This window comes from Bos javanicus, chromosome 8 (genome assembly GCF_032452875.1).
Source record: "Bos javanicus breed banteng chromosome 8, ARS-OSU_banteng_1.0, whole genome shotgun sequence".
Lineage (NCBI taxonomy): Eukaryota > Metazoa > Chordata > Mammalia > Artiodactyla > Bovidae > Bos > Bos javanicus.
In genome coordinates, this window is record NC_083875.1 from 84,837,419 (window position 1) to 84,865,345 (window position 27,927).

Here is a 27,927-nt window from a genome sequence, read left to right on the forward strand (position 1 = left end):
GGATTCCTGCCCATGGTAGTCGATATAATGGTCATTTGAGTTAAATTCACCCATTCCAGTTCATTTTAGTTCATTGATTCCTAAAATGTCAGTGTACACTCTTGCCATCTCTTGTTTGACCACTTCCAATTTACCTTGATTCATGAACCTAACATTCCAGGTTTCTATGCAATCCATCACCAGTTACATCCACAACTGGGTGTTGTTTTTGCTTTGGCTCCATCTCTTCATTCTTTCTGGAGTTATTTCTCCACCGATCTCCAGTAGCATATTGGATACCTACTGACCTGGGGAGTTCATCTTTCAGTGTCCTATGTTTTTGCCTTTTCATACTGTTCATGGGGTTCTCAAGGCAAGAATACTGAAGTGGATTGCCATTCCCTTCTCCAGTGGACCATGTTTTGTCAGAACTCTCCACTGTGACCCGTCCATCTTGGGTGGCCCTCCATGGCATGACTCATAGTTTCACTGAATTAGACAAGACTGTGGTCCATGTGATCAGTTTGATTAGTTTTCTGTGATTGTGGTTTTCATCATGTATGACCTCTGATGGAGAAGGATAAGAGGCTCATAGAAACTTCCTGATGGGAGAGACTGACCAAGGAGGAAACTGGGTCTTGTTCTGATGGGCTGGGCCATGCTCAGTAAATCTTTAATCCAATTTTATACTGATGGATGGGGCTGTGTTCCCTCCCTGTTGTTTGACCTGAGGCCAAACTATGGTGGAAGTAATGAAGATAAAGGCTACCTCCTTCAAAAGGTCCCGTGCAGGCACTGCTGCACTCAGTGCCTCTGACCCTGCAGCAGGCCACCACCGACCCATGCCTCCACTGGAGACTCCTGGACACTTCTGGGCAAGGCTGGGTCAGTCTCTTGTGGGGTCACTGCTCTTTTCTCCTGGGTCCCAGTGTGTACAAGGTTTTGTTTGTGCCCTCCAAGAGTCTGTTACCCCAGTCCTGTGTAAGTTAGGGCTTCCCTGGTGACTCAGAGGTTAAAGCATCTGCGTGCAATGTGGGAGACCTAGGTTCGATCCCTGGGTTGGGAAGATCCGCTGGAGAAGGAAATGGCAACCCACTCCAGTATTCTTGCCTGGAGAGTCCCACGGACGGAGGAGCCTGGTGGGCTACAGTCCACTGGGTTGCAAAGAGTCGGACATGACTGAGCAACTTCAGTTTCACTTTCTTTCACTTTATGGTGGTGTTAATGGTGACCTCCTCCAAGAGGCCTTATGCCATACCCAAGTCTGCTTGCACCCAGAGCCCCTGCCCCTATAGCAGGCCACTGCTAACCCGTACCTCCACAGGAGACACTCAAACACAGTTCTGGCTCAGTCTCTCTGGGGTCTCTGGGTCTTGGTGTGCACAAAGTTAGTTTGAGCCCTTCAAGCATCTCAGGAGGGTATGGGGTTTGATTCTAAATGTGATTTCGCCCCTCCTACTGTCTTTCTCGGAGAAGGCAATGGCACCCCATTCCAGTACTCTTGCCTGGAAAACCCCATGGACGGAGGAGCGTGGTGGGCTGCAGTCCATGGGGTCGCTAAGAGTCAGACACGACTGAGCAACTTTACTTTCACTTTTCACTTGCATGCTTTGGAGAAGGAAATGGCAACCCATTCCAGTGTTCTTGCCTGGAGAATCCCAGGGACGGGGGAGCCTGTTGGGCTGCCGTCTATGGGGTCGCACAGAGTCAGACACGACTGAAGCGACTTAGCAGCAGCAGCAGCACTGTCTTGCTGGAGCTTCTACTTTGCCCTTGGACATGGTATATCTTTTTTTGGTGGGATCCAACATTCTCCTGTTGATGGTTGTTCAGCAGCAAGTGGTAATTTTGGAGTTCTTGCGGGAGAAGATGAGCGCACATCCTTCTACTCTGCCATCTTGAAACTTCCTAAATATATTTTCAAAAGAAATGTGTGCACATGTATATTCAGAAACGTGCATAAAACTATCACAGCACTGATCGTTTTGCAATTTGTACATTTATCAGATCATTGTACATCTTATGTAGTATTATGTCAATTATATCTCAATAAACTGGAAAAGTGAAAGTCATATAAATAGAAACTGATAGATTTTACCTCTAACATATGTTCATTTTAGAATTAAAGGATATTCTTCAGGCAGAGGGAGAATGACCCAGGAAAGGATTTGAGATGTAATAAGGAACAGAGAATATGTTAAATACAGAAAACAGTTTCCGTATAAAGTCATAATAATGTCAAGTGAGGTGTTTTTTTTTAAGCTAGAATTCAGACTGAAATTAAAACATTATAAAGCCCTTTGTTCATGAAGAACATTGAGACATGGATTAATTTGGACTTTGATGAGTATGCGTGATAAAATATCTAATGTCTGTTTGACATACAGGAATAGATCATGTGACATCCTATCTAGTATAAGGGAAAGCAAAATTTTTTAAAGCTAATAAAAGGAAAGGCAAAAAGACAAAAAATTTTTTTAAGAAAATTGTAAAAATCAGTTGTGGCGGAACTTTCAACTGTTGCAGAATGATGAGATCATTGAATCTTCTCCACAAAAAAATACACGTAAAGCTGGGAAAATTGTTCAAAAGAACCATTTCAGAACTGAGGAGATTGATCAAGGCAAAGAACAAATAATTCAGAGCTTAATTCTCCCCTCTCTTTTAATATCTATGTTCTCTCATGATGTCCTAGATAGGACATCTAAATATCTCCCTTATCCATCCCATACTTTTTATTGTCAATAATGGAATTGAAATGGCCATTTTGTTTGTGAATACATTTCAGTTGCAAGTAATTCGACTTCAATTACAGAAACTCACTTCAAATAAGCCCAAGAACAATGTGGGTATATTGGAAGGACACTGAGAATACCCACTTATTGAACGGCCTTAGAGATTTCCAAGGCCCTGGGACCAGGAATGAGGTGGTTCTCATGGTCCCGGCAGCCCTCGAGGACTCTTACCTTGCTTTCTTTTTCAGAGTTGTCTCATCCTTATCATTTTCTGCATGTTCACTTCATTCTGCTCTCAGTAGGTCTTGCCTTCTGCAGGACAACTTCTTCTGGGTTGACACGCATATGGCCAGCCAGTGGCCCATCTCCAAAAACACAAACCTGTTTACTTTCACTTCAAGCTACTTCCCAGATTGGTGGTATGGCCCTTAATTTCAGATTTCTCCAAAGAACCTGATTTAACCAGATTGGATCATGTGTTCACCCGCTGGTCCTATCAACTATGATCTCTAGAGGAAGCAAGGTCACAAAAATTTTCCTGGGTATTGGTGATAAAATGTAGTACAGAGGTAAACATATTCAACAAAAAAATTTTCATATTGACTATCACATGTAAAGCTTTTGTGAGAAAGAGAAAAGTCATTAATATTTAATATAACCTTCTTCAATCAGCCTGTATTTATCTTCACTTCCTAAAGAGAACATCTTTATACTGTTGTAATACTCTATTGTATAGCCTAGGGCAAGTTTCTTACCTATTAATCTGTCAGTAAATATTTACTGATTATTTCTTTTTAGATTGTTTCATTTATACAATACTTATAAGTGAGTGTTGAGATTTTATACAATTTGTAAATCTTTCTCATGAGAATTGTCCTTTAATTAGTATATACACATTTCAAAGACTATGGCTGCTTAATTTTTTTCTGAATATATACTTAAATTACAGAGAGGTTTCTTTTTTTCTATTTTAGAGGGTGGTTAAAAACCATTTGTTGTACAAAAAGCAAAGTCCTCTCTGGCTAAGGAGTTTTTTTGCCTTTCAGTTCAGTTCAGTTGCTCAGTCATGTCCTACTCTTTGTGACCCATGGACTGCAGCACGTCAGGCTTCCCTGTCCATCACCAATTCTCGGAGCCTACTCAAATTCATGTCCATTGAGTCTGTGATGCCATCAAACCATCTCATCCTCTGTCATCCCCTTCTCCTCCCACCTTCAATCTTTCCCAGCATCAGGGTCTTTTCAAATGAGTCAGCTCTTCACATCAGGTGGCCAAAGTAATGGAGTTTCAGCTTCACTATCAGTCCTTCCAATGAATATTCAGGACTGATTTCCCTTAGGATGGACAGATTGGATCTCCTTGCAGTCCAAGGGACTCTCAAGAGTCTCCTCCAACACCACAGTTTAAAAGCATCAATTCTTCGGCGCTCAGCTTTCTTTATACTCCAACTCTCACACCCATACATGACTACTGGAAAAACCATAGCCTTGACTAGATGGACCTTGTTGGCAGAGTAATATCTCTGCTTTTTAATATGCTGTCTAGGTTGGTCATAGTTTTTCTTCCAAGGAGTAAGCGTCTTTTAATTTCATGGCTACAGTCACCATCTGCAGTGATTTGGGAGCCTAAAAAATAAAAGTCTGTCACTGTTTCCATTATTTCCCCATCTATTTACCATGAAGTGATGGAAAGGGATGCCATGAACTTAGTTTTCTGAATGTTGAGTTTTTAAGCCAACTTTTTCACTCTCCTCTTTCACTTTCATCAAGAGGCTGTTTAGTGCTTCTTCGCTTTCTGCCATAAGGGTGGTGTCATCTGTATATCTGATGTTTTTTGCTTTTAAAACTAATTTCAAGCAGGCTTTAGTGAAACAAACAATATTTTCACTATGAAATCACCAGTACGATAGCAGGAGGAGCCATGCCGTCATCTATTTATGATGGCATGCCATTTGGTATCTGTGATTCAGAGTAGTGAAAGTAAATTTTAAGTGTTTTCATGCTGGAAATGGTTTATTTATGTCTTTTGAAGGGAGAATTGGCAATGATCAAGCACTTAGCAGTGATCATGTTTTCTGTCTACAATTTGATGGCTCCCCTTAGTTCAGTTTATTTAATACAATTTTTAAAGGTTACTTTCCATTTATAATTACTACAAAATATTGGTTGTATTCCCCATGTTGTGCAGTATATCCTTGGGCCAATCTTACTTACATCCAAAAGTTTGTACTTCCCCCCCACCCCTGTATTACCCCCTTCCCCCACCCTCACTGGTGACCCCTCATTTGTTCTCTGCTTCTGTGAGTCTGCTTCTTTTTTGTTATATTCAGTAGTCTGTTATTATTTTTTAGATTCCTCATGTAAGTGATATTATATAGTATTTGTCTTTCTCTGTCTGATTTCTTTCACTTAGTGTAAAGCCTTCCAACTCCATCCATCTTACTGCAGTTTCTTGAACCATCACAAGACCTATGCAAGCATTATGCTCCATGTCAAATAGGAATAAAAGACTAAATCAAACCACTGTAATTAATCTTGCTTCCTCATATTTTCTCAGAGACTCTTTCTCAGCACTGCATTGCCCCTCCCCAGTACCATCTTGGCCAATTTCATGACTGTAACACACAACTGGATGCCAGTTCCTTCTAAACAAGCTGCTAGCAGTGACTCCCAGCATGCATCTGCTTTGTTCCAATTCCTCTTTGCCTCTCAAAATCAGATGAGGGTCTTGCCTAAGTATGTGTTTCATATACTTTTGGCACAGAGTTAGGTGCTCAGCATTTTATTTTTTGGTTTCTGTTTGTTTTAACCAACTACTCATATTGTTTATTCACCAGGCACTTATGTGCCAGGAATTACAGTAGTTGCTTCTGTCTTGGACCAAGTGTCTTTCCTGAAGTTTTCCAGATTTTATACTAAAACATCTATCTAAGAACTTCTCTGTATTTACTTCCTTATTTAAAGCTTTGTTTTTCAATCATTCTCCTATAATTCTCAGTTTCACTACATTACTTTTGTTTCCTTTGGCTTTTTTACTTGTAAGTCATGTGCCTTCAATGAATTCAACAGATGTTTGTTAAGCCTACTGTATGCCTTGATACATACCCTCTTGCAATGAATGGAGCCATCAGTGTCAACATCCGACCTGAAGTTTTGTGGGGGTGTCCATCGTATTCTGTGGAATGGTCCTAACACCATACTTATATTATGTAGCAATGAATGACTGGTAGAACGTGGTGGTAGAGGGTGGACATCAGTTGTTTGGTGCCCAATATCTTCCCTTCCTTCTGCTAAAAGCATTCCTTTCCTTTGAGGAAATTTTCCCTCATGGGCTGACACACCCTTGAAAATTATTCACAATGGAATACTACACAGTGGTTAAATACTACACAGCAATTAAATACACAATGGAATACTACACAGCGACCCCAGATAGAAACTCTATCTTCACTGAGAAAGCTCTTCAATACACATTGTTGACTGAAGAAAAGAAATGAGAAAACAATATGGTGTAATATGATTTTATTCACTAAATTTTCTCTATTGAGGTATTTTTCATTGAGATGTAATTTCCTATCTTCTGTGGGTCTGTAGAGATCTGTAATATGGGAAGAGATCTGCAAGATACCTGGGGACAGAGGAGTGCAGACTAGAATTGGGGTTATGTCAAAGAAGACTTTAACTTAGCTTTTACCATTTAATATTTCTTTCTTTATGGCTGCACTGGGTCTTTTTTGCTGCACAGACTTTCTCTAGTTGTGGCGAATAGGTGCTACCCTTTGTTGGGGTGCTCCAGCTTCTCAGTGTGATGATTTTTCTCTTGTTGTGAAACAGAGACTGTAGGCGAGCAGATTTCAGTAGTTGTAGCACATGGGCTTAGTTGCACCACGGCATGGGGGACCTTCCTGGATCAGGGATCAAACCCATATCTCCTGCTACGGTGGGCAGATTCTTAACCACTGGACCACCAAGAAAGTTCCTTTAACCATTTGATTTTCATAGTGCGGATGCATGTGTTAATTATTTGTATAATTAAAGAGAAATGAAAATGTGATATTTCTCACCAAAAAGAAAGCAAGTGGAGACTTAAATATGTCAGGAACTAACCTGGTGGTTAAGATTACACAATTCCACTGCAGGCGGCACAGGTTCATTTCTGGTTGGAGAACTAAGATCCTGCATGCCTCATAGCTCAGCCAAAAAGAAAAAGAAAGTAAATATGGCAGGCTAAGATGACCATGTGTACCCTTTCACACCATTTTAATTGTTCAGAAATCCTGGATTAAGTATAACATGTCTTAAGTACTATAGTCAAGCTCAAAAGAAAGAAGTAGAAATGTCCCAAGAGCCATAAATAAGGAGACAAATCAAAGCAAGAACAGGAGCTAGTGCTGGGTAGAACACAGATTTGGGCCCTGGGTCTGGAAGACAGCCTGGACTGTATCAGATGCTAGGGTGAACCCTCCTCCCAGAGCCTGGGGCCTCAAAGATTTCTGTTAGTTGACAGAGGAAGAGGAAAACTGCCAGCCAGGCCAAAGAAACTGCAGGGAACTTAGGTAGAGAAACTCACGTCTCCAGATCCCTGGCATAGATATATACTGGATCTCAGTTTATACTGCCTGTGTGGTTTAGGTAGAAGCCCAACTCTGGAAAGGAATATAAATTGTAAATACAGGGACTTCTCCAGGCTCTGGGAAAAGCCACCTTGAAACTGCTAGAGAGGGAAATTCTCACACAATTTCACAGAACTGTCACAGAAAAATATGACCCCAGATGAAACAGTGTTAGTCACTCAGTCACATCTGACTCTTTGCAACCCCATGGACTGTAGCCTGCCAAGCTCCTCTGTCGATGGAATTCTCCAGGCAAGAATACTGGAATGGGTAGCCATTCCATTCTCCAGGGTATCTTCCCAACCCAGGGATCAAAGCCAGGTCTCCTGCTTTGCAGGCAGATTCTTTACCATCTGAGCCACCAGGGAAGCTTGTAGATGAAGCAAGTATACATTTTAAAAATTATGCATTAATTGCATAAAACAAACTTCTATAAGTGAGAATTATAAAACAATCTAGACAAAAACAACAAGGTACAAGGTTAAAGATATCAAAGAAGTACCTGAAATATAAACCTAATTTAAAAATAAGGGACAGTTTCTTAAAATTTATTTATTACGTTTGGTTGCACTGGGTCTTTGTTGCTGCATGCGGGCTTTCTCTAGTTATGGTGAGCGGGAGCTACTCTTGGCTGTGGTGTGCAGGCTTCTATTGCAGTGGCTTTTCTTGTTGGGGAGCACAGGCTCTTGGAGGGCTGTCAGTAGTTGTCATACCCAGGTTCAGTAATTGTGGTTCTCAGGCCCTAGAGTGCAGGCTTGGGCTCAGAAGTTATGGCACATGGGCTTAGTTGCTCCACGTCACGTGGTATCTTCCTGAACCAGGTGATCCTTGCATTGGCAGGCAGATTCCTATCCACTGCGTCACCAGGCAAGCCCCAGAGCAATTTTTTTTTTTTACAAAAACCTATTGGAAAAAGAAACAAATTTACATCTATACATTTTTTCAATGTCATTAGAAATTTTAAAATTTAGAAACCAGTGGATAAATGAAACAACAGGTTAAATATTAGTAAAAAGAAAATTAGAAGATGTATTTGAAGAAGTCAGACAAAGAACTTCTAGAAAGATAATTAGATGGAAAATAAATGAGTTCAGTTAAGCATAGAATTAGGTGGTTTAATGTAATCCAATAAGAGTACCAGAAAGAGAGAATGAAATAGATGCTGTATTTTAAAAAAAAGAATGTTGTTTTGTCAGACATCCTCAGGAGTTTGTCCCAGTGCAGAAAAATTTGAATGACAGGATCCTGTGTAAAAATAGGGACTAGGTTTAAAGGGACAATTAAAACTTCATACATGAACGTATCATCTCAGAATTTATCAATTCGGTTCAGTTCAGTTCAGTCGCTCAGTCGTGTCCAACTCTTTGTGACCCCATGAATCGCAGCACGCCAGGCAGTGTGTGTGTGTGGGAGGGGTGGGGGAGGGAAACAGCCAAACTCTTAAGTGGCTATACCATTTTACATCTCACCAACAACGTCTGAGGTTTGCATTTGTCACATTCTCACCAACATTTGTCTTTTTATTGTCTGTCTTTTTTATTATAGATATCCTAGTGGATCTGAAGTGGTTCTGTATGCTTTTAAGGTAGATTTCAAATTAAGCATCCTGCAAATCTATTTTTTACACTAAAGTATTACATTCAAGCTATTTATCATAGTTCACATTGTTGTTGAATGCCTTTTTAAACTATCTTACAAAGTCTAGTTGTAATTTAAATAGAAAATAATATATTCACATTTCCTCTTTATTCATTCAGTCTTTTATAGTCTTTATCCAGTCTTTGATTACAATATTTTTAATGTGTTTTAAATAGTGTATTTTTCTGATAAACACAAACCAGACAGTATTACCATCACTGCCCACCCCGCCACCCCACCCCCAGTACCCACCCAAAAGAAAAGACTGATTATATTTTTGCCTCAAGAACTTAAAGATTGGTTACTTAGGGAAAGCATGAGGTAATAATCACCTTCCTCTTGTAAGTAGGTAAATGATTTCAGACAACCATAATCATGTTTGCATAAATCAGGGTCTGCAGGCCAGTCATTTAGGAGCATCTTACCAGAACATTATTATCACTTTCATGTAGAAACGTGTGGGAGAAAAGCCCAGCTATTTGCTAGTGCTCTTGGAAGAAACAGGAGGGCCCCGCTTAAGTTCACTAGTAGTATTTCAGTGGAGGCATGCTTCAGCAAAGGGCTTTCAGCTACTCAGTTCTGTTAGTAGGACAAATTGTTTTAATTGTTTTATACTTGTTTTAAGATTTTTTTTTAAACTCCAACTGTTGGTTCTTCTCTGTATGTTTTCTTGCTTTGTAAGAGGCAGTAAACCACATCTGGTTAGTATTCAGTGCTTTTGGCACTTATAAATAAAGGGCCCTCTTTCTGTTGCAAATGTATAAATACTGTGCTTAGCTTTTGATATTTAAAACAGGATGGAATTTATATTCATATGAGGCTGAAGTATGACCTTTAGGAAAATGGAATCTCCTTCGACTGTCTTGTCTTTAAAAAAAAAAAAGCTCGACTTTGTTGGCTCACATCCTCTGTTTCCATTTTCTCTTGTTGCTGGGCCACGTAATCCACCTTGGACTGTTGTTGGGCAAGCCTCTGGGGTCCTGGGGCCTGAGTTCCCCTCCGGCCCTTCATCAAGATGTCTTTCTGTTCCCAAATAAAGATAAGTTTGTACAGGCCTTTTCCATTTCTTTGGTCAGCCTCAGCCTCTGGAAATTAGTATGTTTCTTCAAGTATTATTTAAATGTACCAATTGGCTGAACTTTAATATAAGGAGATTAGGAAAGATAAGTAGAAAGTTTACAAACATTCAGGACTTCCCTGGTGGTCCAGTAGTTGAGACTCTACCTGCCAGTACAGGGGACACAGGTTCTATCCCTGGTCCAAGAAGATTCCATGTGCCGTGGGGCAACTAAGCCCATGCACCACAACTCCTGAGCCGTGCTCTAGAGCCCATGCTCTACAAGAGAAGCCACTGCCATGAGAGGCCTGGGCACCACGACTAGAGAGTAGCCCCGCGTGCTGCAGCTGGAGAAAGCCCACGCACAGCAACAAAGACCCAGTGCAGCCAGAACGAAAAAGATGTTTACAAGCATTCAAGCAAACGTTTTTACAAGTAAAATTTTCACGTAACAAAAAAATTTTAAGCTGCAGCTTTTGGCCCACTTATCTCAAATGTGGTTCAACTAATTCCAGTTTAACAAAGTCACGTGGACCATATTTTCATAATAGAGAAGTGTTAAGCAATTGAACAGTTATAAAATGAGCCAAGAAGAAGTCAACAGTAAAATCTCCATATTTTCGGACAACTTTAAGCCTTTCCACATATTGAAATACCAAGAGAATGGGAATGCAGTGAAAACATTAGTTAGAGGACACAAAAAAATAATAAAAATTTATTGTGCATAAGATAAGACCTTCAAGGAAAAAGAAATCCAGAAAATACCTATCAAAAGATGGGCCCTTGGGGACTTCCCTGGCAGTCCAGTGGTTAGGACTCCATGCTTCCACTGCAAAGGGTGTGAACTTGATCTCTGGTCAGGGAATAAGATCCCACATTGCAATGCAGCATGGCCAGAAAAAAATGTGCCTTTGGCTATCAGTAGTGACCCCAAAAAAGGCATATTACTACTTCTCAAAACAGTATTTCAGATACCTCAGCATCAAGAAAGGCTTGCAGATTGTTAGCCTTAATTCAGGATGATCAGGTAAAAGAAAATAGATTTTATGTTCTTTGTCCCAAATCCTAGAATATCTGTACATATTTCATGCAGTTAGGTTTGGCTCTTCAGGACAGATATGATAGACCTGGAGAAGACCCAAAAAAGATAGCAAAGTAATTGAGATGGCTACTGGGCTTCCGGATGAGAAAAAGAACAAAGCTTTCTCCACCCTGGATGGCAGAGGCAGAGGGGAAGCATTTCTGTGTTTACTTGCTTATGGTCTGTCTTCACTAGGTTGTATACTTCATGGGCTGAGGGGTGCTGTCTTTTGTATTTTAATTTTTTGTTGAAATATATAGATACAGGAAAGGACACACATGTCATAAATGCACAGTTGGATGATTTTTCACAAAACTACAGAACCATTCACTGGAAGAGGAAGCAGAGCAGGAGCAGCCCCCAGGGCCCACCCACCTGCCACAGGTGCTCCAAGACGGGTTGGTGCTTGTCACTGCATTCACCGTCCCTGAGATCCATCCATGTGGAGTGTAACTGGTGACCATTCATTTCACAGCCCTTGAGCCTTCTGTCACATGGATGAGCCACAAAGCGTTCACCCAGGGCTCTGTCCCTGGCCCTTTCCAGGTCCTGGCAGTTGTAAACAGTGCTGCTGTGTGCTCATGTCTTTTGGTGATACTGGTACATGTTTATGTTGAGTAGAATTGCTGAATCTTAGGGTACATGTATGTTCAGCTTTTGGAGGTGTTGTCAAAATAACGGTGCCCATTTACACTCTCACCAGCAGGGTGTGAGGGTAACAGTTGCTCATATCAGTTTCAACACTGGTTTTGTCAGCTGTTTGTAGCCATTCAGGTGTGTATGTTGTGGTATTCCATTTGTAGTTTTTATTTTTACTTTCCTGATGTTCAGTGTTATTTTGTTCCAGGACATACCCAGCATTTAACAAAGTACCCAGTGTTTTTATTGGAGCTCTTTCAACACAGACAGAAATGTAAATTCACATTGGCTTAACAAAAAGCAAAGTCACTCACTCCAGTTGTAGCAAAGAGCTGGAGTAGTTCAGACAATTAAAGAAAGGGTAGCCTGCATGTGGGGATCACATCAAGATAGAGGATTTTCCCTCCTGTTGTGAGGCCCTCATTTCTGCACGATTCTCTGCTGGTTGTCTATCAGGGCAACACACAGGCCTCCCACAGCCTGAACAGCTCCTGCTGGAAAAGGTTTTGTCCTCCCAGCATCTGTCATTTGGCCCAGGGTACATTATATGCTGTTCGTGAGGAGCTAACAGTCTATGATGACCTGAGCCAATCCTATGAAAGGGACAGGTCTGTTGCCAGAGTAAGGGTAATAAGAACGCTTGCCAGGCAAAGAAAAACAGGTCTGACAGTCCACAATAGTTCCACACAACAGCCACGCTGCAAATCATTTTGAGTGATGAATTATCAATCCAAGTTCATCATGTGTGTAGGTCTCATTGTGTGTGAGAGGATGAATTTGAAATACTTTTACTTAAGAATTTCTCTAGGAAAATAAAGCAGTTTCAGGACAAGGCAGCAAAGAAAATCCTCTGTCCTCAATCAATTCAAGAGCTAGTCCATGCTAAAAATTTGAATTATTATAAGATGGATTTTGCCAGCTCATGGATGATCTGTAGACAGATGCATATGTGAAAGCGTTTTCATGTTTGCTCCTCTCTTATTACCTGTTTTGAGTCTCAAGTCAAGCCCAGGATCAGCTGACCCCTTCTTCCGGCCTGGTTCTAAGGGCACTGCCAGATGTGTTACTCTAAGACCCAAAGAACAACTGTGCATTTTCTCTTAAGAGGCTAGGTAAAAAAAAAAATTGGAGCCCCTTATTAGAATAATACTTAAACCCATGGCAGAACATAAGAAGGTGTATATAGAGTAAGGATCTAGGTGAATTTTCCTACCTCTCACAAAAATGTCATGTGGGATCCTGAGTGGGAATTCTGAAACAGAAAATGGACATTAAGTAAAAACTAAGATAGCTAAATAAAATATAGACTTCAGTTATAAAAATGATATCTCAATATTGGTGCATTGATTGTAATAAATATACCACACCAATATTAGATGTTAATAATACAGGAACTCTGTACTATCCTTCCAATTTTTCTGTCAACCTAAAACTGTTCTAAAAAACTTGTTTTGAATTCAGTAGAGGGGCTTGAAAGGAGCCCATGTACGTGGAGGGAGGTGTTGGTCCCTGAAGCATAAGCCTTATTGGTTTCAGGGTGAGTTTATCTGAGCTGGACCATGGGTCACCTGAAATTTGCTTCAAGAAAGGCATTGGAGTTAGGAAGTCAGCTCAGCTTGGCTTCTTTACATTGGGCTCAGGGTCATTGGAGCAGCCTTGCAAATCTATGAGCCTTTTTTCCCTTATTTTTAAAGTGTGCATAATTTTATATCCCTGATTCATAAAGGTATCATGTGAATAAATATGTAAAGATCTGGCAAAGTTAGAACTATTGTGCAAATAGAATATATTATTATTGTCCTTTGGATTATTTCACCAAGACTTGTTTCCTCTCTCACATTTTAATTCTCTTGCCTAATATTCATTTTGTTTTATGACAATAAAGCTATCAGGACTTGATATAGTACAAGATTTGAACCATTTAAAATTTTAGCTACATGAAGAAGGCGATGGCACCCCTCTCCAGTACTCTTGCCTGGAAAATCCCATGGATGGAGGAGCCTCGTGGGCTGCAGTCCATGGGGTCGCGAAGAGTCGGATATGACTGAGCGACTGCACTTTCACTTTTCACTTTCATGCATTGGAGAAGGAAATGGCAACCCACTCCAGTGTTCTTGCCTGGAGAATCCCAGGGACGGGGGAGCCTGGTGGGCTGCCGTCTATGGGGTCGCACAGAGTCAGACACGACTGAAGCGACTTAGCAGCAGCAGCAGCAAAATGAATTTTTTACTTTTGACTTATATTTAAAAAGAACTAAGATCTTTTTACTTACATTTCACAATAAAAATGGATTAATTATGCCTTTAAAAAAATAAAATAAAATTTTAGTTACAAACATTATTTATGCCCTTTTATTTTGTCACAGGGTGGGGATTTCCTCTATTTCTAAGGACATGAGTTGACTTAATTATTTATTTTCTTTCCATTTTGAAAAACTGAAAGCATTTTATTAATTTTTTTTAATTGGAGGCTAATTACTTTACAATATTGTAGTGGGTTTTGCCATACATTGATATGAATCAGCCATGGGTTTATGTGTTCCCCATCCTGAAACCCCCTCCCATCTCCTTCCCCATTCCCATCCCTCTGGGTCATCCCAGTGCTCCAGCCTTGAAAGCATTTTAACATAGGACTCGAGAATACAAGTTTGGACATATATCATTAGCTTTATATATAAAATAATTTAAATACTATTTAAACCTTAAATTCTATACCCAAACTATTCAGCAAGTATGAGGGAAAAGTCAAAATATAAATGTAAAAGGTCTCCAAAGTGGACCATTGAAACATACTACCTTCATCAGCCACTCTGCTAAAATTCTTCAGAAATGACAGTAGAGAGAGTTTTAAAAGACATAATACACAAAAATGAAGGATAGGCCAGAGGAAGGCAGCAGTACATTCAGGAAGCAGATAATTATAGTTTGATGAGGCCCAGACAAAGCTGAGACCTAACCCCTGAAGGGAACATGCCGGAACAGTCGTTTGGAGGTTGCTTTGACTTTCCCTGGGAGTATGGGAACCGTCCCTGGGGGCAGGGCCTCAGGGGCCATTGCCACTGACAAATGACCTCCAAGCCAAAGCTTTCCAGCTGTGCCTGACTCTCAGCACGCAGGACACTGGGAAAGCTATCTTCCTTGGAGGAAGGAACAAATCAACCGATTTGTTCTCTGGAACCTCTGAAAGAGGGACTGTGGGTAGAAGAATTAGTAGAAAGTCTATATGAGAGGCAGTCCATCCTCGCCCTGACAGAAGGCCTGTGTGAAAAAGCTTGGCACTACTAAACGGGGCCTGGACTCTGCAATGCAACCTCACTCCTCTGGAGAGAAAACTAAGAACCTCTAATAAAAAAGAGGCACAGGGGAGTTCCTTGGTAGCCTAGTGGATAGGATTCTGGGCTTTCACTGCCATGGCCTGGGTTCAATCCGTGGTCCAGGAATGAGACCTAGCAAGCCACATAGGGCAGCCAAAAAATATACGCACAGCAAGTTGCTTGCACTAGGTCAGGAGCCCGTTACCATTAGGGACCTAGTAAGTCTTCTACCATATGGAATATGTGAACAAACCTTTAGGGGCTATTGTGTTTCCCAATCAAAATGGTTTTGTTTGTACCTTCAAAATCAGTTGCCAGCATGAATTATGTTACAAGTTGATTGTAATCACACTTGGCCTCTGTATTACAACTATAGTTGAATTTGGAAATGTGAAATGGTAGTATTATTTATTAGCTCAGGTTTTGGAATCTGATTGCCTTAGTTTTGAATCTGTTTACTAGTTGTGCAATCTTGAGCAAGTATCTTAATTTTTTTAAGCCTCAGTTTCATTTAAATGGGCATTATACCAATGGCTTCATATGACTGCTGTCATCTTTGAATGAGCTAATGCATATTAAGGACATGGGGCCTATAACTGTTAGTTCAGTTCAGTCGCTCAGTCGTGTTTGACTCTTTGCAACCCCATGAACCGCAGCACACCAGGCCTCCCTGTCCATCACCAACTGCCGGAGTCCACCCAAACCCACATCCATTGAGTCGGTGATGCCATCCAGCCATCTCATGCTCTGTCGTCCCCTTCTCCTCCTGCCCTCAATCTTTCCCAGCATCAGGGACTTCTCCAGTGAGCTAGCTTTTCATATCAGGGGGCCAAATTATTGGAGTTTCGGCTTCAGCATCAGTCCTTCCAGTGAACACCCAGGACTAATCTCCTTTAGGATGGACTCATTAGATCTCTTTGCAGTCCAAGGGACACTAAAGCATCTTCTCCAACACCACAGTTCAAAAGCATCAATTCTTCGGCTCTCAGCTTTCTTTATAGTCCAACTCTCACATCCATGCATGACCACTGGAAAAACCATAGCCTTGACTCGACGGAACTTTGTTGGCAAAGTAATGTCTCTGCTTTTTAATATGCCATCAAGGTTGGTCATAACTTTCCTTCCAAGGAGTAAGCGTCTTTTAATTTCATGGCTGCAATCACCATCTGCAGTGATTTTGGAGCCCCAAAAATAAAGTCTGACACTGTTTCCCCATCTATATGCCATGAAGTGATAGGACCAGGTGGCATGATCTTCGTTTTCTGAATGTTGAGTTTTAAGCCAACTTTTTCACTCTTGTCTTTCACTTTCATCAAGAGGCTCTTTAGTTCTTCTTCACTTTCTGCCATAAGGGTGGTGTCATCTGCATATCTGAGGTTATTGATATTTCTCCCGGCAATCTTGATTCCAGCTTGTGCTTCTTCCAGCCCAGCGTTTCTCATGATGTACTCTGCATATGTTAAATAAGCAGGGTGACAATATACAGCCTTGACATACTCCTTTTCCTATTTGGAACCAGTCTGTTGTTCCATGTCCAGTTTTAACTGTTGCTTCCTGACCTGCATACAGATTTCTCAGGAGGCAGGTCAGGTGGTCTGGTGTTCCCATCTCCTTCAGAATTTCCCACAATTGATCGTGATCCACACAGTCAGAGGCTTTGGCTGTTAAATCGTATGTGCCAGTGTGGATGTGTAATGTGTCTTTTGAAAGAGAAAACACCTTAAAAGCTCAAAATGTCTGTGAATCTATGAAAAAATTCAAATTAGACCATAGTAACTTCTCTTTTTTTTAACTTTTAAAAAAGTCTCTTTTATTTGGCTGTGCTGGCTCTTAGCTGTGGCATGTGCAGTCTTTAGTTGCAGCATGTGGGATCTAGTTCCCTGACCAGGGATTGAACTCAAGCCCCCTTCATTGGGATCACAGAGTCTTAGCCACTGGACCACTAGGGAAGTGCCCAGACCATAGTAAGTTTAAATTATGATCAGTTTCAATGCTTTGCACATTACTTTGAGATATATAAAATAGTGAGAGTTTTATTAGTAACAATAAAATTACCAGTGAATAGCTGAATATTACTTTCATCATCTGCCTGCATTTCATTATTTTGCTGGCACAATTACATGTTAAAAACTGTATGAAGAGAAAGTTGTGAAATTTAAAGAGTTTCTAGTGCTGATTATTACACGTATGTGTGTGTGTGTGTGTGTTCAGCTTCTTAATTATCATTTCTGACTACTGTAAAAGAAACCAACTTGCCTTGCTTTTTAATTATTAGTCTAGAAGGGAACAGACTACATACAAAAGTACAGTTGCTACCCAATTAGTTAGAATGAAAATGACAATCTTAAAAATCTTAAGAACTACTTCTTGGACTTGTATCCCCACCTGAAGTGATGTTTATTGTCTAGTACTCTTAATGGAGTAGATCTTTTACGGGTACACTTGCCTTCAGAGTTATTGCAGGGTGTATGTTTCTTGGCTATATATTTGATTGATTTTGCTTGCCTAAATTTCCCCTTTCCATTCTAAACAGGGAAGGTATAAGGGGATTATTTATGTAAGCTCTCTTCCTTCCTAGGAGTAGAGTGATTTTATAGCTGCAGAAGGAAGGCTAGAAAATTCTGGGGTGTGGATAGAGGTATTGAGGTCATCACCTGCTTGTTTGTTAGTATGCGTGTGCAGAAGGATTCCCAAAGGGCTATGGTATGTGCATGCTCGGGCATGTGTCACACCAACCTGTCTTACCAAGTTCTTACCCCTGAGAGAGCCTGGAAGCCACCAAAGCCCCAGGAGCAATGAGCCTAGGTCTTGGTTTCTAAATACCATCAGCTTCCTAAAGAAACACTGATATACGTTGAATAAATCAGTGATTTGTGAGTCAGTGCTGATAGAAAATAAATAAGGGAGAAGTAAAAGCTCATTTTTCTGGTGAAAATCTACTTGCCAGTGTGGAAGGAATGATGGAGACAGTCACCCTTTGGCACCCCTTGTGTGGTTGACTCAGCTTTGAGGCACCAGCAGGCCCAGGCTGATGAGTGGATGTCTGAGGAGCCAGACAGTGGCCTGGTCTCATGATGTCCCCTTGGAAAATTCCAATAACAGGGGGGAAAGGGTGGCTTTTGGGTCACCCCAGAAGCACAGCAGCATTTCTGGAGCACTCCCAATGTGGCATCATGAGGAGACATCAGACGTGGACTGAGGCCCAAGAGGCCTCATTTTCCAAACTGCCAAAACTGCCTGGGGCAGTTGGGGCGGGGAGAGTGTGATGGTCACAGGAGGGAGCTGGGAACATCTGAAAATTTCTGGTTGGAATGTTATGTTTTGGTAAAGCAGGAAGATGGCCCTGTTTGGGGAAATGCCACTGAGTGTCCAGGGATGAGGGGTATCATGACTACCACTTGCTCTAGATATCTGTGAACACTCAAGGATACATTTAAGCTCAAGATTCAAGGTTTCCATTTATTTAAGTGGCAGGGGGGAGTAAACTAGGATAGTATGACTGATCCGTAATACATGGTTGGTTTTCTCTAAAGTTCTGTTTAAAATTCTCTTCCTTTTGGACCAGCATCCAGCAGCCATTCCAACAGTAAAGTGGGTCTCAGGTATAAAACTGGGATGAATAACAAATTCCCAGCTTTCTCAAGGCTACCATTTTTTCTATCATAAACACCAGGAGAGTTCTTGACTGCAGACTCCAGACACATGGCAAGCAGCTAAATAAACACACACACAACCCCCACCCCTTTTTTTTGGCTGCACTGTGTATCATGCGGCTTCCCTGGTGGCTCAGATGGTAAAGCCTCTGCCTGCAATGCGGGAGACCTGGGTTTGATCCCTAGGTCGGGAAGATCCCCTGGAGAAAGAAATGGCAACCCACTCCAGTAGTCTTGCCTGGAAAATTCCATGGACAGAGGAGCCTGGTATCATGCAGGATCTTAATTCGACCAGGGATTGAACTCATGCCCCCGCATCAGGAGTATGGAGTCTTTCACCACTGGACCACCAGGAAAGTTCTAAACATCCATTTCTGAATCACCACTTAGGACAAACTTCCTGTGAAAGACTGACAGGCGCAGTGTATGTACAGGATCAGCACAACGCAGCCTGTTCCAGCCTTCCCAACAACACTGTGAAGCACAAGGCTCCCATTTGCTCCCTTTAGGTTCCAGGCCCGGACCTTAGTTTTACTAGTGGCGGAATGTGAAGTGTCTCAGGTGATTTCCAAGTCAGGCTGATAACTTTCCTGTCAACCTTTTTGTGTGTGTGTGCAGCTATTTTTTCATGTTAAATATTCTAAAACACACTGGCCAGATGGCTGCCTTATCTGAGTTCATCATCTTAATCCTTTCTTGGGGATTCTGTTGTCTTTTTTGAATGTCAAATACAGTAATATGTAGAACTTTTAATTGCTTTTGAAATGTACTGATATTTGGCCGTGACCTCAGACCCACTTTGCATTTAGTTGTATCACTTTTTCCAACTTCTCTGTCTTCTCCCTCCAGGCCACCTGTATGTGTACACTCTGTCGATGAGACCCACGCTTTGTATTTCTAACTATCAGCAATGGTATCCAGACTTTGCTGTTTATGTTGTGTCTCTGGGCTCCTCTTCAGCCTTTAGTTGCTTTCTTCCTGTCAGCTTTGAATATTTGAGGTCACCAGGCAAGTGAATGAAGCTGGATAAATGGGGCAATATTATTAACTTGTATAAAAGGAAACTTTCCACACAAGTCCCTAAGAGCTCTCCAGAAATGCCCGGTCTCTTCCTAATGTCAGCATTTCTACTTTTGGTTTTTATTTTAAAAACTAAAAGGAGTACATTTTATTTATTTTTTTTTTTTTTAGTGAAAGCTTTTAATCTAAACCCTCCTTTTGCTCATGAGAAGAAGGCCTAGAGAGGCTGAGCTCTGCTTGGAGGCAGACCAAGCCCTTGGACCTCACGCTGGAACTGGCCCAGGCCACGTGCTTTCAGCTCAGCCTGGAAGTTATACTGCCACAGTCACATGTTCTCCTTTACATTCCTCATACAGTTGTTATTAATTTAGAAGAGCCTGAGGTTTAAAAACCAGCCAGCACTTTCCATTTAAAAATTTTAGGTATACATTTTCTCATAAAAACTGTTTCTCTGAAATTAGAAATCATCTGTAAGTTTAAACCAGGCCCACCCCAGCCTTTGGTCAGAATGGCTTGGTGTTTGGATGTGTTCTTGCTCCATCAGCATCTTTCACACACGGGTCTGGGAGCACTGGCCTCACACGCTGGCAACAAGCTCACTGATATGTGGGCTGGTCCTTTAAAAGTTGTGACACAACTTTGTCCCCACAAGACCTCATTTGAGGGAGCTTATTTTGTTCAGCCCTTCAAGTACCTGTGGCCTCAGGAAGGCCCCATCCTCTGAAGCCCATAGGTTCTGCCCACAACAGTTCCAGTCTTGTCCCTTGTCTTGCAGGGGGAGGGGTGCTGTCTGATTGGCTGCTAGACCAAGCATTTCTCAGATGAAGCTGCACCTCACTGTCCTTCCATGAGGCTTAGGGTGGCCCTCAGGGCAGGGTGTAGGTTTGGATTTGGGATGTGGCAGGGCTTACATCTGATTTCAGCATCAGCCCAGGTGTCTGTTTCTATAGCAAGAGCTGTAAGAAGAGGGAAAGAAAATATGTCTTTCAAAAGCTGTCCCTTGTGGAACTTGAAATCTCACTGTGGAGCCTACTTTAAGTCTCTGTCATATCACCCCAACCCCACAATCTGTTCTTATAAGAACAAACAAAAAAGTTTTCCAAGAACTGAAGACAGAGCCACTCATTACTCTGTTATAAACATTCTGTTTGGATTCCTGCAAAGCTTTGTTGTTCTAATGACCTACAAGTCAAGTCTAATACTGGAGGTTCCCAGGGCCCACTACAAATAACAGAAAGAAGCAGACAGTTCCAAAACTATTACATGGGGTCGGGGGGAGTCAACCCCTAGGAATTTGTGAAATTCTACTTCATTTTCGTTTAAGAGAGAATACTTTCAACTCTAAAACGGTACATGATCTAATCATGAAGCTGAGCTCTAGCAGAGCATGCTTTCTGAAAACCTATTACCCAGAATTGCCAGACACCATGCCTGGTGAGACCCGTAGGTCACTAGGAGAGCTCAGGTAGCCCCACGCTGGCTGTGCAGGAGCTGTCTGCATGCAGTTACCAGTTTGCGGGCCAGGGCCATTCAGCAGCAAGTGTGAAGGTAGGGTGGAAGTACCCACTGTTGGAGCGGCAAGCCCATGGACCTCAGTTTGAAAGGCTTTTGGGCCAAATGTTAAAGCTCTGAAGAAAAACATTTGCTTTACAATAAGAAACCTAGCATGTAGCACCTCACTTCAGTCATCAGGATCAGCATCACCTTCATGAGGCAGCTGGCCAGCATGTGTGGCCAGCCTCCGCAAGCTGTCCAGGTCACGAGACAAGACAGAGGAAGTATGTTGGCCAAATGCTGCAGGGCCCTGGGTAGACAAGCCAGGAAAATCAGAATGCAGTCATGTAACTTGTTAACACTGGGTGGTTGTCAGTGTGGAATCCAGGAGGCTGTGTGGCAGTAGAGATCTAGAACAGGCAGGGCTGATGAGCACAGAAGCCACGAGCGGATGGCCACGGCCAGGATGCCATGATGCCTAGATGAGAAAGTGGCACGCCTGATAATTAAGATTTTCAGGGAATGCAAGACACACCCCACAGATTTCTCTGTTTCTTATCCCCACAGGAAAAGTACCCAGAAGCTGTGCAGCTCTCAGAGGGGGCCTCCTCCAGCTGCATGGGCATTAGGAACCCCAGTCAACCTGGGTGAGTGCACAGGCCCCACCAAGTCCCTCCCCAACCCAGACAGTTCTTTCCTGTTAAAAACGATTATAAATAGTAGAAAACAAATGTAAACCACCTAACTGACATCTTGAGATGTGTTTGTGGAGTTATAACAGATAGCAGCGATGGCAGGAGAGCACCAGGGGGAGCTTGCTGGGTGAGGGAGGAGGGGAACGTGGGGACTGTAAACACAAATGGGATCTATGAGGAAAAGTCCAGCAGGTGCTGGTCTCACTGCTGGAGTCCTTAGGGAGGGGAGGCCAAGGAGGGGAGGCCAGAGGGGTGGAGTTCTATTTTCATCGACTTATTTCAAGAAAGGTGGGGAGTCTGCAAGTAGTGAGGGGAGAAGTCACCCAGGTCCCCTTCCGCGCACTGTGGGTACCTTTATGTGCACATGGGCAGGATGTGCTTCTGTGACCTGCGCCTACAGATGTTTCGTTCCAAGCCTTAAAATGGTGTGGTTATGTAAGCCTCTGGAACATGCCTTGTTATTCAACATTATTTCCAAAATTCACCTGTGGTGGTGCCTATAGCTGTAGCTAATTCATTTTCACTGCTTACACTCCATTAGGTGAATATATGTATTTCTGCATTCTTCAAGTCTTGGGCCTTTGGGTTATCATTATCTTCCACTATTTCTAACATTCCTGTTTATGTCCTTGGGCACACGAGTACACAGGCTTCTCTTAAGCATATACTTAGAAATGAAATTCCTGGGTCATAGGGCAGATTCAGCTATCACTGCCAAATTCCTTTTAAAGTAGTTTATCAATTCGTATTTCCCACCAGTAATCTTTTAAGTTCTCGTTGCTGGATACCCTGTACTTCACTTGTACGGTCACATTAACATGTAGTGGGCACAAAACAGTAACTCCCTGTAGTCATTTTCCTGTATGTTAATGATGCTGAATATCTTCTCATGTTTAACTGGCCATACTCCCTGTTCACTTGTGGGTCTTTAAGATCAAGGGAGTCTGAACACAGCCTTGGGGAAGGGCAGCAACTCCAAGGGTGACTGGGAAGACAGCCGCATTCCTGCCCATGGAGGCATCCTCTCCTCTAGAGAGAGTCAAATGCTGCATACAGTTTAGTCTGGTTTTTAAAGCACTCAGCAATGCATCTTACCTCTTTCAGATTTGAACTAGTCATTGTTTGGAGGATACAAATAGATGAAGAAGGGAAGGTTTTGCCAAAGCTGGATCTTCTCACCAAAGTGCCGTTGCGAGGTAAGGATGTTCTGGTGATTTCTCACTGTGTTCAACACAGACACCTGCTCATTTCATCTGGTTTTATATGGCAAGAATCAAAAGTAAAAAATCTCACTGATGTACTTTTAAAATAGGTTTTCAAAATATTTTTTTGCCCATAATCCCTCAAAAAGCACATGGAAGTGGGGTTGCCCCTGTAAGGCCCCCCCAGGCTGTGAGGGCCTGATGTCTCTGCCTCAGGAACCGGGGAGGGGCCTGGGTCAAGGTGATTCAGTTGTCCTGGCTTCTCTTCAGTGCAGCCAGTTGAGAATGAGGGAAGTGTCTTGGTCAAGTGTCTTACCCGATTTATTTTCTTTACAGCCCTGGAACTGGACAAGAACAGAGTCATAGAAACTGCTCCTCTCAGCTTCCGAACCCTACTGGGCGTGCTGGGCATTGAAGCCACTCTAGAAAGCCTGATTAAATCATTTTGCACAGAGGAAAGCAGCTAATTCCCAAACAGTGAACAACTACACGTAGGAGTAAGATGCTGCACCTGGAGGTGTGTGATTTTATTGAATATAAACATTTGCTCTTTTCCACTTAGAAACCTTACCTTTAGAACATGTTTATGCAATTATGGCACATTATATATAAGTTGTCAGGACATGAAAAATAAATACAGTTATTTAAATTCAAAATACCAAACAAGTGACACATATAGTGTATTTTTAAAAGTAAACTCAACATCCGAGAAAGTACATAAGTGGCTATCCATCCTGGGATATGGGGAACCACCATGCCCCTACCTTGGTATGAATCTAAGGGCAGAGGCGGCACCAGCCCATCTCAAAGGCTGGCCCTCCTCCTACCATCCACCACTGAAGGACTCCTGGAGGGCTTACCAGTGCAGCCTCATTCTTTTACATTCCTCAGACACCCCAGGGGAGCCACACCACCCTCCTCACCTCCTGGCTCTAGAAGCAGCACTGGAGGCTTTCACAGCACCTCTCAGCAGCAAGTCCTCCGACATTCACTCTTCATGGTCTTTCACAAAAAAGTAGAGTGGTTAACATTAACAAATGCAATAAGACAGCAAACACGGCATTGTCCCTTCACACAGGGCCTTAGCCCCCCGGCCCCTCTGCACAGAAGAAACAGTGTCTTCATTAAAGTCCCCCAGAGTCCTAAGTGCTGCACTGACCTGAGTTGCCAGTTTAAAGTAGAATGGGTGAAAACACTGTTTCCATCAAATGAAAGCCTCAGGGAAGGGGCTGAGGTGGAGTGTGAGAAGTGCAAAGGGTTGAGTCAAGACCCTCTAGCAAGACATACTCATCTTTAATTTTTTTCCCCCAAATAGAGGGTGATTGTTTTCAGACTGTTCACTCCAGTCAGAATAGGCAACAGGAGGCTGCCCAGCCTACCTCCTTGAGGGGCTGGGGTTTCAGAGCTCCACACACAAGAGATTCAGGATCCCCTGCATACCCTGGTGCTGGGCAAGACCATCCTCACCCCAGGCCAGCAACAAGGAACAACCTCAGGCCAAAACAACTCTGGCAGCTACCTACTTCCATGCACTCTGGAGCCTGCAACTTGACCATGAGAACAGGGCTCCATGCACACCCCTATGTGTGGAATCTCCAAAGCCCTGTACCCAGCATCCCACATGAATGAGAGGCATGTGTTATTTGAGTATCTTTTTGAACCTCTGAGTGAAGAGGTAAGAAGTAAATGGTAGGACAGGACTGAAGAATAAATTCTAGAAGAGCTGGCTTGATTCAAATAAGCATAATTCTCAATTTATCACAAAATTCCCCACAAAAATTATAATCAGCAAAATATTCTCATTTTTTGTATAGTATTTTCATACAATCTCATGGTTTCACTATTATATTACAATAAGCCTTCATTAGTCCCTCAAAATGATGATATAAATAATCTATACAACCTACCATAGAATAAAAAACTGAAGCCAAGATTCCCAACAGTTTTCATAGCAGCTGGGCACGCTTTTGTGACCCCAACAAGAACCCTCTTGGTGCCAGCCAGGCGTCGCTCGTCATGCAGAAGCAGGGCCGTGGGCAGCCCCGATGGGGAGGTGGTCCAGAATTACTCAAGGCCACCAACACCACACATCTTAGTGAAACCCGAATCAGGATGCTGGCCCTGGCAGAAGTAGCTGAGGTTTCCCAAACATCCAAAAATGTCAGAACACAGAACTGGCAGACACACAGGCACCCCACGACACCCACCCTGGGCATAGCAGCTCAGAGTTACAGCTCTGCTTTCAGCTTCCACAGCAGCAATTTCAGGTGGGAAAGGATACCTTGTTTCCCCTAAAGTTAAAGATAAAATCATTCAACACAAAATAGAAAGTCAGTGCTCGCATGAGTGGTGTCTACCCCTGCCCTGAGTCCCACGCTCCCTGCTGACCCTGAGCAGAGCAGTGGGTCCAGCACCTCCACACGGACTGTGAGTCCGCTGCTCAGAACTGACGTCCACATCAGCAACTCAGTGCTCTCCACAGCAGGGAACTACTAAACTTGCGCTGACACACGGCTTGTGTTGGAAGAGTGACCAGGTAACTCAGCTGAAAACGTTCCAGTAGTATCTGTGTTTTCTTCAAAGTCCAACTGTAAGGTGTATGTGACAATTCAAGTTTTCTATGTTAGGATTCTGGTGGTAGGAGATCCAAACCTGGGGTCTTATAAGGCTTTTTAGAGATTAGATGTGAACCCTGGGTGGAAAGGGAGAACTGCCCAGGGGGGCCTCCAGGGACACAGCACACTGCTGGGCTCATGTCCAACATTCCTTGTCCTGGAAGCTGTCTCTAATAGGGCATTCCATGTCTCCTAGAGGCAGTCCCACCTGAACAGGGCTTGAAAAGCAAAAACATTCACAGCCAGAAGTCACCCTACACAACAGAAAATAGCTCTATCATTCAACCTTCACATTCTGTGTTCAAGTTTCAAAGCCACTACAAGAAAAAGGTTAGACCTTATGGAGAACTAACGTGCAATCTTCGCTTTCCTTGAACCTTGTCGACATCACGGTGGCATCTTTGGCATGTACGGTCTTTAAATAGTAGTTGACTATCTTGCTATCCAGTTTATACTGATGAGGAATGCTCTCGTAGGGCTTGAGGTCCAGGTCCAGCACAGACACAGAGAAGGCAAACCTAGATCTCGATGAAGGGACAACAGGCCTTTGATCGGAGCTGGAAGCAAAAGAGCAATTTCAGAATACACAAACCTCCCGAATCCTTTCAACTCAGCTCACAAAGAGCACCCGTTCTGTGCATCTATATGCATTCCATCTCCTATCTGTGCCAGCTGTATGCCTCATGCTTGAAGCTTCTGCAAGAGAGGCACCTACTGTGATACCTACCAGCACACCAGATAAGAAAGGGTTAAAGTGCAGAAAGATGGAAAAGCAATTAAGTAGACTATGCAACTGATATTCCCCATATCCCAGTAGTATAAACAAACGCTAAAAATGTTAACTTATCATGAGCCAAGTATTACAAAACCTAAGAAAAAGAAAGTAGATCTAGCCATACAACAGCCAAATGCATAAAATGTTAAGAACAGACTTCTCTTTACATATCTTTTCCCATGTCTGGTGAGAAACTCTTGCTCCTCTATGCTTTTTCACATTAGGAAAGAGAGGTCTGGTTTCATGTTTTGTTCTCAAATTGTGTCTGTAATGTTTTCTACTTTGTTTCTTAGGGTTTGGCTTTGTGGTTTTTCTAAATATTGGAATAGTTGTATGCTTATAACAAAATATAAACAATTACTTGTACTTAAAACCCTTGATGCGAAGAGCTGACTCACTGGGAAAAAACCCTGATGCTGGAAAAGACTGAGGGCAGAAGGAGAAGGGGACAACAGGATGAGATGGCTGAATAGCATCACCAACTCAATGGACATGAATTTGAGCAAATTCCAGGAGATAGTGAAGGACCAGGAAGCCTGGCATGCTGCAGTCCATAGGGTCACCAAGAGTCAGACATGACTTAGAACAACAGCAACAACCAAAACACTTGCAGGCTAGTTCTGAGTTTTGTACTAACATTTCTGTATATACCACTTAGCTCTCAAAGTGCTCTCAGTGTGCATCCAGATGATTGGTTAAATACATTATACAAGCTCGGTTTAGCCCGAGAGAGAAGTATTAAGGAGTTCTGGTTTCTCCATGCATACTATTCTAGATTTAGACATTATTAAAAACAAATAAATAAAATACCAATTTCTAAAGGTCCTGCCTGGGAGAGGGAAGGCAGATAAAAACATTCCTATCTAATAACCTAATTAAGGCCTAGACTCTCATTCAATTCCTGCTCAGAAATACTGTTTATAGGAAAAATGAATCCCTGGCTCAGTTGCTGGGGTCTTAGCTACTCCCTCCTGAACAGCAGAGAACATGTATACAAATTAAGGTCTTGCTTCTGAGTCTCACTCTCAGGGCCTGAAACCCAAGCTTCATGCACCTGGGCTAGGACAGTGAACATCTCTGGCCCTCACCAGGGCTGCACATTTTATAGGAAACCACACATCACATCAGAACCAACACCTGACAAGATGACGTGGATCAAGAAAGGAATCCATCACACAGAGTCTGGTGAGAGCATGGTGCAGGGCACTCCTGAGGAGCCTACTGGTCAGCCTCAAGCTCCCAGTGAGCCCAGATCTGAGTCTTCTGATATCTAAAATGCTTCTCTACCCTGTGGATGACACAGGTGCCCACATGCTTCAGAAGTTTCTGGACAAACATCCTCACTCCTCTCCAAACATGTCAATTTCTGTTGACCAGCTGTGGTCAAGGGTGTCAGGACTTCTGGTCCCCACCCCATCA

General features: G+C 42.5%; 2 protein-coding genes across 2 annotated transcripts in view; one reads left to right on the forward strand and one right to left on the reverse strand.

Annotated features, from left to right (window-relative positions):
- The window catches only part of CENPP (centromere protein P), a 232,061-nt gene extending 208,287 nt beyond the window's left edge, over positions 1 to 23,774 (forward strand). The window contains exons 6-8 of the mRNA XM_061426210.1: positions 21,789 to 21,868; positions 23,021 to 23,112; positions 23,455 to 23,774. Of these exons, the coding sequence (XP_061282194.1) occupies positions 21,789 to 21,868; positions 23,021 to 23,112; positions 23,455 to 23,585 (303 nt within the window). The 3' untranslated portion in view covers positions 23,586 to 23,774. The remainder of the gene's footprint in view (positions 1 to 21,788; positions 21,869 to 23,020; positions 23,113 to 23,454) is intronic.
- The window catches only part of IPPK (inositol-pentakisphosphate 2-kinase), a 60,349-nt gene continuing 56,038 nt past the window's right edge, over positions 23,617 to 27,927 (reverse strand). The window contains exon 13 of the mRNA XM_061426206.1: positions 23,617 to 26,290. Within this exon, the coding sequence (XP_061282190.1) occupies positions 26,065 to 26,290 (226 nt within the window). The 3' untranslated portion in view covers positions 23,617 to 26,064. The remainder of the gene's footprint in view (positions 26,291 to 27,927) is intronic.